Source organism: Manacus candei, unplaced genomic scaffold (genome assembly GCF_025592945.1).
Source record: "Manacus candei isolate 608988 ecotype Guabito, Panama unplaced genomic scaffold, ASM2559294v1 h1tg000078l, whole genome shotgun sequence".
NCBI classification, from domain to species: domain Eukaryota; kingdom Metazoa; phylum Chordata; class Aves; order Passeriformes; family Pipridae; genus Manacus; species Manacus candei.
Genome location: NW_026138126.1, coordinates 2,936,884 through 2,950,054, shown reverse-complemented (window position 1 = coordinate 2,950,054; position 13,171 = coordinate 2,936,884). Strand labels below are relative to the sequence as shown.

Genomic DNA, 13,171 nt, shown 5'->3' with positions numbered 1-13,171 from the left:
AGTAGTGAAAGAAACAAACCCACCATCTCCTTCCCTTCATAGTCACCACCACTATGTTCTCCAGGCTCACCCTCCTCACCCAGAGTTTGTTCTCTTCTTTGGAAGCCAGCTGAAAATTTGAGATGGTTTGTGCAGCCCTGTTTCTCCACAACTGCCAGTTAATCTCAACTTCCTGGCTTTCAGATATTCTCCTCACTTAGATCTACCAGCTGAGATTTTCTACCAAAGTATTTCACGTCTGCTGCCCACCCAAGAATAAATTCATTTTGCTGGTCACGCACTGCTCTCTTCAAAGGCAGCAATTTTCATGTACACAGTCTTTTGGGAGAGCTCTGTTCAAGGAAAACCATAAGCTGCCCCAACAAACACCAGAAACTGCAAATAAAAGTTCAGTGAGCAAACCTGCCTGCTTAGATCCGGAAAGAACATCTTTCCCACCCAGAATAAATTACGACCTGACTCCCATACCTTGTGCTCCACTTGCCAGCTCCTTCCTTGCTGGGCTGCTCTGCCTCGAGTGCCTGGCTCCTGAGCAGACTGCCAGGTATGACCCACAGCACAGGCTCCAGCTGATGTCACTCACCCACGTCAGGATGCAAATCAGGCAGCTCTTCTCACTCGTCATCCCTCACTGAGGGGGATGAGCACGACTCCCTGGTTTTGCTCAGTGAAAACAAGCACTGGTTTATCCAGCTAAAAACAAGGCCAGAAGAGGCACTGAGTGTCTCTGGCTTCACCATGTCTTTGGTCAGGGGGTACCCAGAGCAGTGAGCCCAAATTTTTCTTAGCCTCCCTCTTTCAGAAGCCCTTCTGTACTGTCAGCTGTACTCCAGCTGAGCTTTGGCTTTCCCATCTGCATCATTCCATGCCCAGTCAACACTTCTATATTCCTCCTGGCCATCCATCCTGCTTCCACCTTTCTGATGCTTCCTTTTCGTGTTTAAGCTCAAACAACAGTTGTGTGTTAATCCCTGCTGGCCTCCTACCATTTTTGTTTGCCTTCTTGCACGTTGGGATGGACTTCACATGCTTGGAGGAGGCTGCCCTGGAAGATCAGCCACCTGTCTGGCCCCCTTTGCCTGCCAGGAGGGTCTCCAATGAGATCCTGCCAAACACATCCCCAAACAAACCAGGATCTTCTCTCCTGAAATTTAAGAAAGCCCCCAGGACTTACATTCACATTTTGAAATACCATGACTGTTTCTTCTGTATTCCTCCTCTGGGAACCTGGAGATGCTTCCCTACCAAGGGGGAAGAAACCTGGGCTGAACTGCAGCACCTGTTAAACCAGTCTCAAAAATAAAGGGCCGTATTAAGTTACCAGGATAAAAGCAACAGAGACAAAAGCTGAAGACCTTTGCTGTCTGGCTGGCACTTCGTCTGTGGCTGGGTTATTAAACGAAGTAACACTCCTGTGTTACTTCCAGGGCAGGGTGAGGTAACATAAACCTCGTTGTTCTGACACTTGGGAACAATCAGTATTCTGCTACCGAACACTAACTGTGCAAACAACAAAAAAAAAATCCAACAAAACCCTACTGGAGACCACATGCTGATTGTTTTGGTAAGGCCCAAGAACACCATGTTCTACCATCACTGTGTAAAAAGCTACAGACCATACTATGGCTCAGTAAGGACATCAGACCCCACTGGTGTCCAACTGAGGCACCCAAAGCACCAACTACAACATCTCCCCAAAGCACAAAGACACCTGTGTGCCCCTGAAAGTGCAAATGTAAAATGTAAGAAGGAGGCACCCATAAAACACAAACGAACGACTCAGCAATTTCTTTGCATTTTTCCTTTCATTCTTTCTCCTGATTTTGCCTGCTATTTCCTCCAGTCTCACTGTAGAAACAGCAGTCACTGTCTGACATCATTTGATAGAACTGAGGAAGGAAATCAAGTTATTGGCCACAGGCCACAGCAAGTTAAGAATTCAGGTTGGAAGATCACACAAAGAATCAAGAGGGAGATAAATTACTTCTCCCAGAACTGCTCACCTCTTCTTTCTCTGAATTCATTGGTACCAAACAAAGCAAGAGACAAGGAATCTTAGTAAGACCATGTCCTTCAATCTGAGTAAAGAGACAGTAAAAACTGCCCAAAAGCCTTTAAACAGAAATGCTATTTATTCCCCAAAGAATGTACCAACAAGCAGTTCAAACACCAACAGGAGCCTTTTCACAGGTTGTGGAAGGAGAAAGATACAAAAAGGAATCACCCACTGTGAGAATACAAACTGAATCAGGCCCAAAACTTTGAGCTTGGGTAGCAATAACTTTGTAAGAAGCTCTTCCAAAGGGAAGTCCTGGCCTTACAACCCAGTTGTGTGCGTGGAGGTTCAGATGCTGGAGAAACAGAAAATACCCCAGACATTTCCTTTTGCTGCCAACCGAAATTACTCAACTGATTACCACCAACTCTGCTGCTCCACAATCACATATCAGGCCTCAGAGAGTTCAATACTAACTTAAAAACTGGGAATAATAAAAAGTAGGTAGTAGGTTCAAGCTTCCAAGCCACACTCACATCGCATTAAAATACCACAGAGCTCTCAGTAAAGCTTCTTTCTCACAAGCTCCTGGGACAGTGCAATGCTTGTTCAATGCACTACCTGATTCTCCAGCCTTCTGAAGCATAAATGTTCCTAAATAGCTGTGCTGTTCTGGTCTGATGGCCCTCTCCTAACCTGTCCTCTAAGAATCACCCCTGGCAAGCCTTTCTGGTCTTCCAGGAGAGCTCTTCCTCTTCTCTCCTGTGCTCGGTTCTGCAGTTTGCAGCAGCCCTCAGAAGCTTCATCCCCAGTTTCACCTAAAATTCCTACCTCCTTATTTGTGCAGTCAAGCCCTACGGTGAGTCAAACACCCTTACCCCATTTTTCTCCCACAAACAAGGCCATTTCCCCAAAGATAATCTGCTGCATGGAGCTGAGGGAGGCATCCTGAATTACAATGCAGTCCACCTACACATGCAGAGAATGACTTTTCACACAATCCTCACTCTCCTCCCTCATGCAGGAAACACACAGGCTTTAATTACTTCATATGAGCTGGCTTTAAATTTCAATATCAACAGTTCCATCAGTTTCCCAGGTATTTGTTCCCACAAACTCCCCAGGCTGTTCCAAAGCTTAGGAAAAAAAAAAAAGAAAATTAATTAGTCTAAAAAGAAGATTCTTTTAAATGATACTTCCACCTCTAAAAGTAGTACGTGTTTTCATGATTTTTTTCGTTTCAAAACACAAACTTAAAACCTTATCTGGGAACAGCATCTGCATTCCCAACATTACTGCAAAAGCAAAATAGGTTAAAAACATTGAGAAAGAGACAGCAACAGATAGAAAGATTTCCTCTCCAAGATTAAAAGAATTGAAACTCACTTTTCACAAGCATTACTGCTTAATGAGTAATGCAATCTATCATATGACGACAGTCATTTAAAAACAAATCTGAATATGAATTATTCTTCATTAGCACAGGTAACTTAAAAGCCCTATAATATGGGCAGCTTAAAAAGCATAAATGTAAAACTACAGTTCTTTCCACAGGCACTGTCCTCTGTTCTTTGCTGGAGCAGTGCCTGACGTGAGGAGAACCTGCTTCCAGTGGAGCTTTCCATATTGCATAAACAAATCAGTATAGGATGGTGTATCCCTTGTCAGGATTTGAAAACCACACTGTGCTATTTATCCAGCAGTTCTGGCACAACGGGATGGCTGAACCAAACCTGCAACGAGACCATTTTAATGAGCGATCCCGCATTTATTCAGATTGCTCAGCCCAGGGTTTCTTGGTCCTCTCCTGACAAACAGAGTCACCCCTTAAGCTGGATTCCTCCTCCTGCCCTGCTGCTGAGGAGTCCCTGAGTTTGCTGCAGGAACGAGAGAACTCTGACCCCACGTTTTTTCCTCACAATTTATTCCTCACTGGGCCAATCTCTGCAGCACAGACACCAACCCACCTCCAGAGCAGGCAGCAGTTCTGCCCTGCCTGAGCCCACCCCACCCTGCCCACCCTGCCTGCAGTCACAGCCCCGAGCACAACCAGTGCCAGCCCCAGCCTTCTGGATCCCCCAGCACGCCGTCAGCACGGCCCTGATTCATGCTGCCTGAGCTCAGGGTTTATTTTTAAAATGCAGATACTGAGGGTCACTCTCTCCTTGCTCCAGTTCGCCGCAAATAACTTCACAAGAAAAGTCACGCAGAAATGATTATTTTGGGAATTCTGCTTTCGTGCCTTTGCTTCAGTATCATCTCTAAACAGAAAAATTCCTCTGGTGCTTTCTTAAAAAACACTGAACACAAACTCTGACAAATCATCTTTCAAAACCCTGCAGAAGGATCTTCCACACATGTATGAAGACAGGCAGATGAGCAGTAAGGAAGCTGTCAGCCCAAAAGCTCTTATAGCACCCCAGGGGTAAAAATAACACTGCTTATTAAAAAAAAAATCAAATCTGAACACACACCTCTTTCACAATTTATTTTTCCTTATCTGTTTTGATTCAAAGCCTTGGCACTCGTTGGGTTGGAAGGTATATGCCATACCTGTGGCCACCAGTGCAGCAACCTCACAAAGCAAAGTATTCCAAGAATTTTTGGAACTGGCTTTTGAAACAAAGAAACTAGTTGTTACCAAAAGCAGTTTTGGTAAAAGCTGAATCAGTCTTGAAGTTAATGGAACTACTACAGTTGGTCCTCTTTGATTGTATTTCCTCTTTTTTCCAAATGAAAGCTATTCCTGCATTAATTAAAACTAAAGCTTATTGGAAAAGGAGTGGGGAACATGCACTGGATTCCTGACATTACTGTGTAATTCTGGACAAACATGCTGAGGTGTACTCCTCAGCAAAGGAGTAAATTATGCCCAACAGAACAGTCTTCAGTGCATGTTCAAAACTGGAAAAACAATGACATTTGTTTTCTTTTTATTTAAGAACCACCTGCCATGGAATGCCAGTAGACTTAAATATGAAACCTTCAATACAGATACTCTAAACATGAATACACAGACAGTGGAGACACACTGCAAACCTTTATTTGAATGAGGAGGTTGGTCAAGGGCACAGGACACAGACCTGCAGACACCAAGTCAAGGTGGAAAACAGCCCAGAGCTAAAGGTCAGTGTGTGAGACCAGGAGCACCGAGTCAGGCCCAAAGAGAGGAGCTCTGCCTGCTCCTCTCATGGCCTGGGTGCATCCAGTGGAGAGCAAGGCTTTGCACCACCCAGCCCTTCGTGGCAGCTCTGCACCAGAGCCCAGTCTGGGCTGGGCATCAGCTCCTGGAACTGACCCCTGACAGAACAGAACACGCTGCTGGGCAGGGGGGCAGTGCCCCAGCTCCTGGCAGAGTTCCCTGTGCACCTCCTATCAGGTTTAGTCCAGGTCTTGGGACCCTGTAAACTGGAGCTTTTACCACACAGCCTGCAGTGTGTGTGGCACTGCAATGAAATGGTGCTATAAATTCTAAACTGGAGACATATTCCATTGAAGTGTTCAATTCCTCTATTAATATTTACTAGAATGAGGGTAATTAATTTTACTAGTAGGAAATAACTACAAGATTTTGACTTGCTAAAGAGCTATCTATTTTTAAGCAAGTTCTTCTATCAGGTAGAGACTTTTGGCTTCCCCTTTTCTTTTAGGTGAAAGCCTGGCTTTTCTCCTACAGGGAAGAAACTTGGAACAGACATTAGAAATACAAGCAGCAGACAAAACACAGAGCACAATAAGCAATCCTGACTCTGGAAATCTTATGACACTTTTGTTCTTATCTACAGGCTCTTAATTCACAGCTAAAGTGGAGTCAGTTCAAAACTGCACACCCTTCTTTACACTGGATTTTAGTGTGTACTTGCTATGTCATATAATGTTTGGATACATCCAGTGAGCCTAAATTTAAACAAATGTGATTTTCCAGATAGTGCTATGAGATAAAGACTCAATTTTCAGCATTTCAGAGAACAAGTGCATGTTACTAACACCACACAGTACAGAAGATCAAGATGGGACTATTTGTTTTGACTTGTGCATGTTAGTCCTTTGAAATTCTATAATGTCCTTTCTTCTGAGCTTATTTCACATGAACAAAGCCCAGGACTGAGGGGAAAGAAACAGGCATGTTTCCTTTAAGATTACATCAATGGGTGGAGAGATCCACTACAGTCCTTAGAATGAAAGTGCTGCTCTTTCCAGCACGAAGATTCCCCTGCTGAGACAGGTTCCTTATAACTCAGAGCCAGTGTAAACCAACAGTGTCATCAAAGACTGGACCTTGGCCTCCACCCATCCCTGACCATTCCTCCCCCTTCACTGCCACCACCTCTCTGTGCTCAATACAAGAATTTGTGAGGCTTCACAGAGAACCAGGCTGAGAAAAAGATCCGGGTTTAAACAAACTTTTTTTTCCTTTTTACTTAGGGGTGATTTTACCCCACATCAGTTCCTCAGTGCAGTTCCCTGCCTGGCTTCAAAATCATTTGTGCAGGCTCAAGGCACAAGGGAAAATTCACAAGTGGCCTGGGGCAGGCAAAGGTGGTTCAGCTCCAGCTCAAGATGATCAAACTGCACCTCCACTGAGCTCCAAATGCCCAACTCCTACATCATACCTGGAAATATCTGGATTCATGTCATCCAGTCCTCACTGGCCTTTGCAAAAGGAACCTGGAAAAAAAAAAACAAACAGAAAATTATATGCAGCCCAAAGCAACTTCTGCATGTACACACATAACTAACTTGCAGGGACCCTCTGCATCAAAAAAAAAAAAAGAAAGCCTGTGTTTCTCCCCTATTTCCCTTAGGGGTGAGTAGCAAGCTTACAGAGCTTTCCCTTACTCATCTCAGACCTGAAAAACTAGTGTATGGTAACATTCCAGCTGCATTTTACCCTCCTGCAGAGAAATGGACGCTGAATCAGGATCTGAAGATTCCCTGAGGGGTCTTTCATTTACAAAGACTTGCAAAGTCTGGACAAACCATCATCACCCCGACAGGCTGTGAGCCTGGATCTGCTGCAAAGCACTGGTCACAAACCCAACCTGTTTGTACTAGTCCTGTGTGCAGTGCTCTCCAGAAGGAGAAATCCCACGAACTTCTACCTTGGAACTGCCCTGGAAGAACAGGAGGCAAAGCCCAGGTGTGTGCCCAGATGGCTGGAGCCTTGTTCTCTGCAGCTGTATGGACTAAACACTCCTTTGCCATAACCACCATTCAAAAGCAGAAATAGCTGGTTTGCAGTTTGATTTTTGTGTATTGAGCTGCTTCCTAGAACCAGAGGACGCTAAAATGAGTGATTTACACAGGCTTTTGCTTCCTTCCCTGGCCTGTATTGTTCTCTGCTGTAAACACGTCAGAAAAGAAAAATTTGGCTAAATCTATGAACCTGAAAGCAATTTTTCCTCAAAAACTCTGGAGGGAAGAGTTTGGGATATTATAGAAGCTAGAGCTGTAACACAGAATAAAAATTTAGAAAAACAGTATTTATTTTCTTGACATATATCTCAAAGAACAGAAAGCAATCAGATTTTCCTGACAATTTCTTATTTCTTGAGCCCTCTCTGGCTCATGAATATAATCAAAGGTCCTCATCAGCTGCGTTTCAGAAAAATTCTGAGTTGCAGAAATGCCTGATACAGTTGGTTTTGTGTTTATTGGATGCTGCCAGGTCTGTAAAAGACTGGCTGTTGTCAAAATATTGACTTTCCAGAGCTCGTGCTCTCCTTCAGACCAGGCACCATTTAAGTTCTGCATTCAAAAGGACTCCAGAGAACTGTAAGCAGCATTCAAAACCCCAATAAAAATGCCCTCCATCAGTCTGGTGACCTCATGAAGAGAAGAAAAGGAACTCCATCAACTGGAAAAGTTTTAAAAAGAAGCCTTCTTTAGCTCTATTTCTGCCCAAAAAGTGCATACCAGAAAACTGAACTTTTAAGCCTGTTATGATGCAGGAGTACAGAACCTCAGGGTTGCTCAGACAGATCAGGGTTCCCAGGCAGACTGGGGAGGCAAGAGTAGATAGTTTAGACATCCCAAAGCACCACCAGTCTCTCCCTCTCTCATGGCAAAGCAGGGTCACCTCAGATGCTGTCCAACAACATGGCAAAAGGGCACCAACTCAGAAGAGCTTTTATTTTGATTAGAGCCAAAATATTGAATTAGTTCCTCAACTACAGCCTGTAGGCTTGGCAGCATGAATCTAGTCTTTGCCACATGTGAACAGAGAAGCCAAGTCTCTCCGAGTTACCAGTGTGACAGACAGCAAAAAGAAACTCATTTCTGTGAATTTTGGTGGACTCTACAAAAGGACAAGGCAATAATAATTTTTCCTTGCAGGTATTTGCTCTGCTTCCAGCCTGGAAGCAGTTATCAAATTGAGAAGACTCTTATCTCATTAACATAACTCTGACATGAGAATGAGGGAATTAGATCAGGAAAATTAATATTCTGTATGAATTTCACCAGATTGTAACAGCTAATAACCCAGATCAGGTCATTCCTCACCCAGCAGCTTTGATTCTTGGTAAAAAGCACTTTTGGCTTAACATAAGATGCACTTTTCAATTTTGACAGCTTTTTTGCTGCTCTGAATACAAGCATCTCACAAAGTCCATTATCTTCCCACATACAATCTCCAGGTTAACAAGAGTTTTTTTTCTTTTTTTTTAATTGAAATTGAGAAAAAGCTCCTCTGCATTTTTAAGTTTCATGACTCTCTTGATAAACCTGAGCTTGTAGATTCATCGGTGACCAGCCCAGTCTCAAGTCTCACCCCATTTCTCCTGGATGAAGAAGAGGTTGGCTCCTTCCGAGGACAAACTTCATCCCATGTGTCCTCTCACACCCACCTTCCACCTGACTTTTGCAAAATTCACTCACAAAACTCTACCTTACATTTGCAAAACAAGGAATTACTTTTGGATGCTGATAAGTGATGTAGGTAAAGAGGCATTTTGCAATGTGGCAAGCTCAGATTCAGCTGTCTGACTGCAAATTAACAGCGGTCCCTTCCAGAAACCCTCAACCCCGACACCTGACTTCACTCTCACCCCACTGCCAGTGCCTCCTAAAACCTACCAGCCAGTGTGGCTTTAAACGATTCCAGAAGTGGAATTTGATGTCGAGCATCTGATTTGAGGTTTTTGGCAACTCCACCCTAAAATTAAATTTTTTTTTTGGCCTTTATCCTACTTAGTGTCATGGTCTAATAACCACGGCGGTAGTGGATCAAGGGCTGGACTTGACGATCTCAGAGGTCCCTTCCAACCCGGCTGATTCTATGATTCTGTGAATTTTGATCATCACACAAACCTTTCTAAAAACAACACAAACCACAAACGAACACTCTCAGCCCCCTCCCCAGCCCCCCCCCGGGCCGGCTCTGCCGGCCAGTTCTTCGGGGAACAACTTTTCACTGCCGGCAGGAAAAAAAAAAATAAATCTTTCCTTCAATCCCATCGTTTTTCACGGCAAGGGGGGTGTGGGTGTAAAAACGACACTGCGGGCGGAGCCGAGCCCGCGCCCCGCCGCCATCCGTGTCCATCCCCGAGCTCCCCGGCGGGCTCCATCCCTGAGCTGCCCCCCGTGTCCACCCCTGAGCTGCCCTCCGGGCTCCATCCCTGAGCTGCCCCCCGGGCTGCCCCCCGGGCGTCCTCCGTGTCCATCTCTGAGCTCCCCGTCGGGCTCCATCCCTGAGCTGCCCCCCGTATCCATCTCTGAGCTCCCGGCCGGGCTCCATCCCTGAGCTGCCCCCCGGGCCGCCCCTCGTGTCCATCCCTGAGCTCCCCTCCGGCCTCCATCCCCGGGCTCCCCGTCGTGTGCCCCCGTGTCCATCCCTGAGCTCTCCCCCCGTGTCCATCCCTGAGCTCTCCTCCGGGCTCCATCCCTGGACTGCCCCCTGTGTCCATCCCTGGGCTGCCCCCCGTGCGTCCTCCGTGTCCATCCCCGAGCTCCCCCCCGTGTCCATCCCCGAGCTCCCCCTCGTGTCCATCCCCGAGCTCCCCCCCGTGTCCATCCCTAAGCTGCCTCCTCGGGCTTCCCCCCGGGCTCCCCACGTCCATCCTTGAGCTGCCCCCCGGACTTCCCCCCGTGTCCACCCCCGAGCTCCCCGCCGGGTTCCATCCCCGAGCTGCCCCCCGGGCTCCCCCCGGGCTCCCCCGCTCTCCCTCCCCGCTCACCTCGGGCCTCCCGCGCCGGGGCGGCCCCGGCCGGGCCCCGCCGAGCCCCGCGAGCGGCCCCTGCGCGCCCCGGGCGGAGCGAGGGGGAGGCGGCGGCGGCGCCGGGGCGGGTCCGGGCGCTGCTCCGGGCGCTGCTCCGCTCCGTTCCGCTCCGCTCCGCTCCCCCCGGCCCGGCTCCGGCCCCGCTCCGCCCCGGCCCGCCCTGCCCTGCCCTGCCCTGCCCGGCCGGGCAGCCCCTTGGGCAGCTCCTTCAGCAAATCGGTCTTTACGTGGGAAAAAACCCCAGTGGTTAAAGTACTACGTGTTATTTCACTTTTTTCAGCTGCTGAGTGAGGAATGACCTGATCCGGGTTGTTAGCTGTGACGATCTGGTGAAATTCATACAGAATATTAATTTTCTTGATCTAATTCCCTCATTCTCATGTCAGAGTTATGTTAATGAGATAAGAGTCTTCTCAATTTGATAACTGCTTCCAGGCTGGAAGCAGAGCAAATACCTGCAAGGAAAAATTATTATTGCCTTGTCCTTTTGTAGAGTCCACCAAAATTCACAGAAATGAGTTTCTTTTTGCTGTCTGTCACACTGGTAACTTGGAGAGACTTGGCTTCTCTGTTCACATGTGGCAAAGATAAGATTCATGCTGCCAAGCCTACAGGTTGTAGTTGAGGAACTAATTCTGTATTTCAGCTCTAATCAGCATAAAAACTGTTCTGAGTTGGTGCCCTTTTGCCATGTTGTTGGACAGGATCTGAGGAGACCCTGCTTTGCCATGAGAGAGGGAGAGACTGGTGGTGCTTTGGGATGTCTAAACTATCTACTCTTGCCTCCCAAGAAAGGGCTACTACCATGGCTTTGGAGTCACTGCCCTACAACTGTGTAGATTTTAAAGCCAGAAAAAAAAAAAAAAAAACAACAAAAAAACAAAACCAAAACATTCGTAAGGTGATCAATTCTGTCCTATGCAGGCCAAAAAAAAAAAAATTCCATCCTGTCATTTTTGCTTGCAAGCCCTGGGAGCACAGATCCTGTGTGCTGCTGCTGTGCTATAATGCATTCTTGGAGCACTTAAGGCTGTTGTGGTGCTTTAGCTCTTGCTTGCCAGACTTTTCTAGAGCTGTAGTCAGCACAGTTATGATGAGCATGGTTATAAATACCTGTGCAGACAGAAATGTGGAGAATTTTAAAACAAACTCAGTGACTTATTAATGGTTTTCTTGTTTAAACATTCGAGTCCACCTGCTCTGTTCCCATCACGCAGTGCACGATGCAGCTCACAGCAAACCCGTGGCTTGTACGGAGTTTCTGCTACAGTAGCCAGGTTGCCACAGATCAGTGAGTGGATAAATGTATCAGGGAATATATTTACACGAGGTGGTGGGGCCCTGGGGTTATAATCCTGACAGGAATCTCTGGCCACGTCGCAGCCTCAGGGACTCTGGTGCTCCTACAAGTAGGTGGTTGTCTAGTACATCATTTTGTGGCATCACTGAAACCAGCTTAAAGCAGTGCTTGATCTGCAGTGTCTGTATTTACAAAGTCAGCTTTTCTGGGGCTGATCCAGAGCCCACTGACATCAGTGAAAACTCCCACTGACTTCCAGAAGATTGAGATTGGGCTTTCTGTGAGCAGAAGTCTGCTCATTTCAGCACGTGCAATAGGTGAAACAAAACCATCTGAGACCCCTGCAGCAAAGGAAGGTGCTCAGGGTGTTGTTTGCTTTTTGTTTGCTGTGACTCCCTCAGTTACAGGGGTGTGACCCAAGTCCTGCCTCTCAGGAGGAGCTGCCTCTCTGTGTTCACCATGGTGAGTTTGGAACTAGGAGTGCTGAATGCTGCTGCTCAATCCCTCTGCTGAGTGCTCCCTTGAAGCCATAAAAGGTACCAGTCTCTCTGGGATCTGTACCTTGGGGTCTGAAACATAGAGGTGGACACCCAGTCTCTATCAGGCTTCTTCAGGAGTTTCATGACATAATTAGGATATGAGGTAGTTCAGTGAGTCCAGATGAAGCTCTGGGTGAGCCTGATGGCCAGTTGGGCTGTGCACTGGGCACTGGAAAACCTGAAGGTGACCTTTATTGGTAAGAAGAGCATCCTCGAGTGGGAAAATGGAGTCTCCCACACCCAGCAGGGCCTGGTGTAACCAAACTCAGTTCCACCTGGAGAAGAGAAGGCTCCAGGGAGACCTTAGAGCACATTCCAGTGCCTAAAGGGGGTTCAAGAGAGCTGGAGAAGGACTTTGGACAAGGGCCTGGAGTGACAGGACAGGGAGGAATATCTTCGAAGTGACAGAGGGCAGTGTTAGATGGGATATTGGGAAGAAATTCTTTTTTCAGAGGGTGGTGAGGCCCTGGCACAATTTGCCCAGAAAAGCTGTGTCTATCTCATCCCTGGAAGTGTCCAGGGCCAGGTTGGATGGAGCTTGGAGAAACTTGATCTAGTGGAAGGTGTCCTTGCCCATGGCAGGGCATTGGAAAGAGCTTTAAGAGCTTTAAGGTCCCTTCCAACCCAGGCCATTCTGTGATTCCATGAAATTCCAAAGAGAGCTGAGCTCTGGTGAGCACAGAGCTGGTTGTGCCCAGGGCTGGGGATGGTGAGTGGATGCTCCTGCCTGCTGTGGCACACGATGCTGGGCAGAGCTGCTGGGAACTGCAGCCTTACTGGTCCCTCTCCCCACCAACAAATCTCACTTTGTGCGATTTTCCACACCTAGTGTGGAAAATAGTTGGACTCTGGCATTTAAGTTAAAGTCACTCTTGAGTTGTGACTCTCATGACACTTCATCCTACTGTCTTCTTCATGCACCTTTCAGTCCTAAGGATCCCAGAGCCATTAGAATTCAAGACCAGGACACAGCATTTTCATGGGATTAGTTATTCTACTCCTGAAATAGATCCTGTTTATGAGGAAGGGGGGAGACTGTCTTCAGTACACACTGCAGTTTATCAGGCCCTAAGAGAGTGGGACAGTGTCTAACTGGAACTGCACAGGTACTTCAGGG

The 13,171-nt window shown here is 47.0% G+C and overlaps 1 protein-coding gene across 2 annotated transcripts in view; it reads right to left on the bottom strand.

Moving 5' to 3' along the window:
• The window catches only part of CERS4 (ceramide synthase 4), a 42,266-nt gene that overhangs the window by 27,435 nt on the left and 1,660 nt on the right, over nucleotides 1-13,171 (bottom strand). The window contains exons 1-2 of one of the 2 annotated variants that reach the window (XM_051810711.1): nucleotides 10,174-10,253; nucleotides 6,610-6,664 (exon numbers count right to left, since the gene is read on the bottom strand). In XM_051810711.1, the coding sequence (XP_051666671.1) occupies nucleotides 6,610-6,629 (20 nt within the window). In that variant the 5' untranslated portion in view covers nucleotides 6,630-6,664; nucleotides 10,174-10,253. Of the gene's footprint in view, nucleotides 1-6,609; nucleotides 6,665-10,173; nucleotides 10,254-13,171 lie in introns of those variants that run through there. The other variant, XM_051810710.1, reaches the window with a different exon arrangement.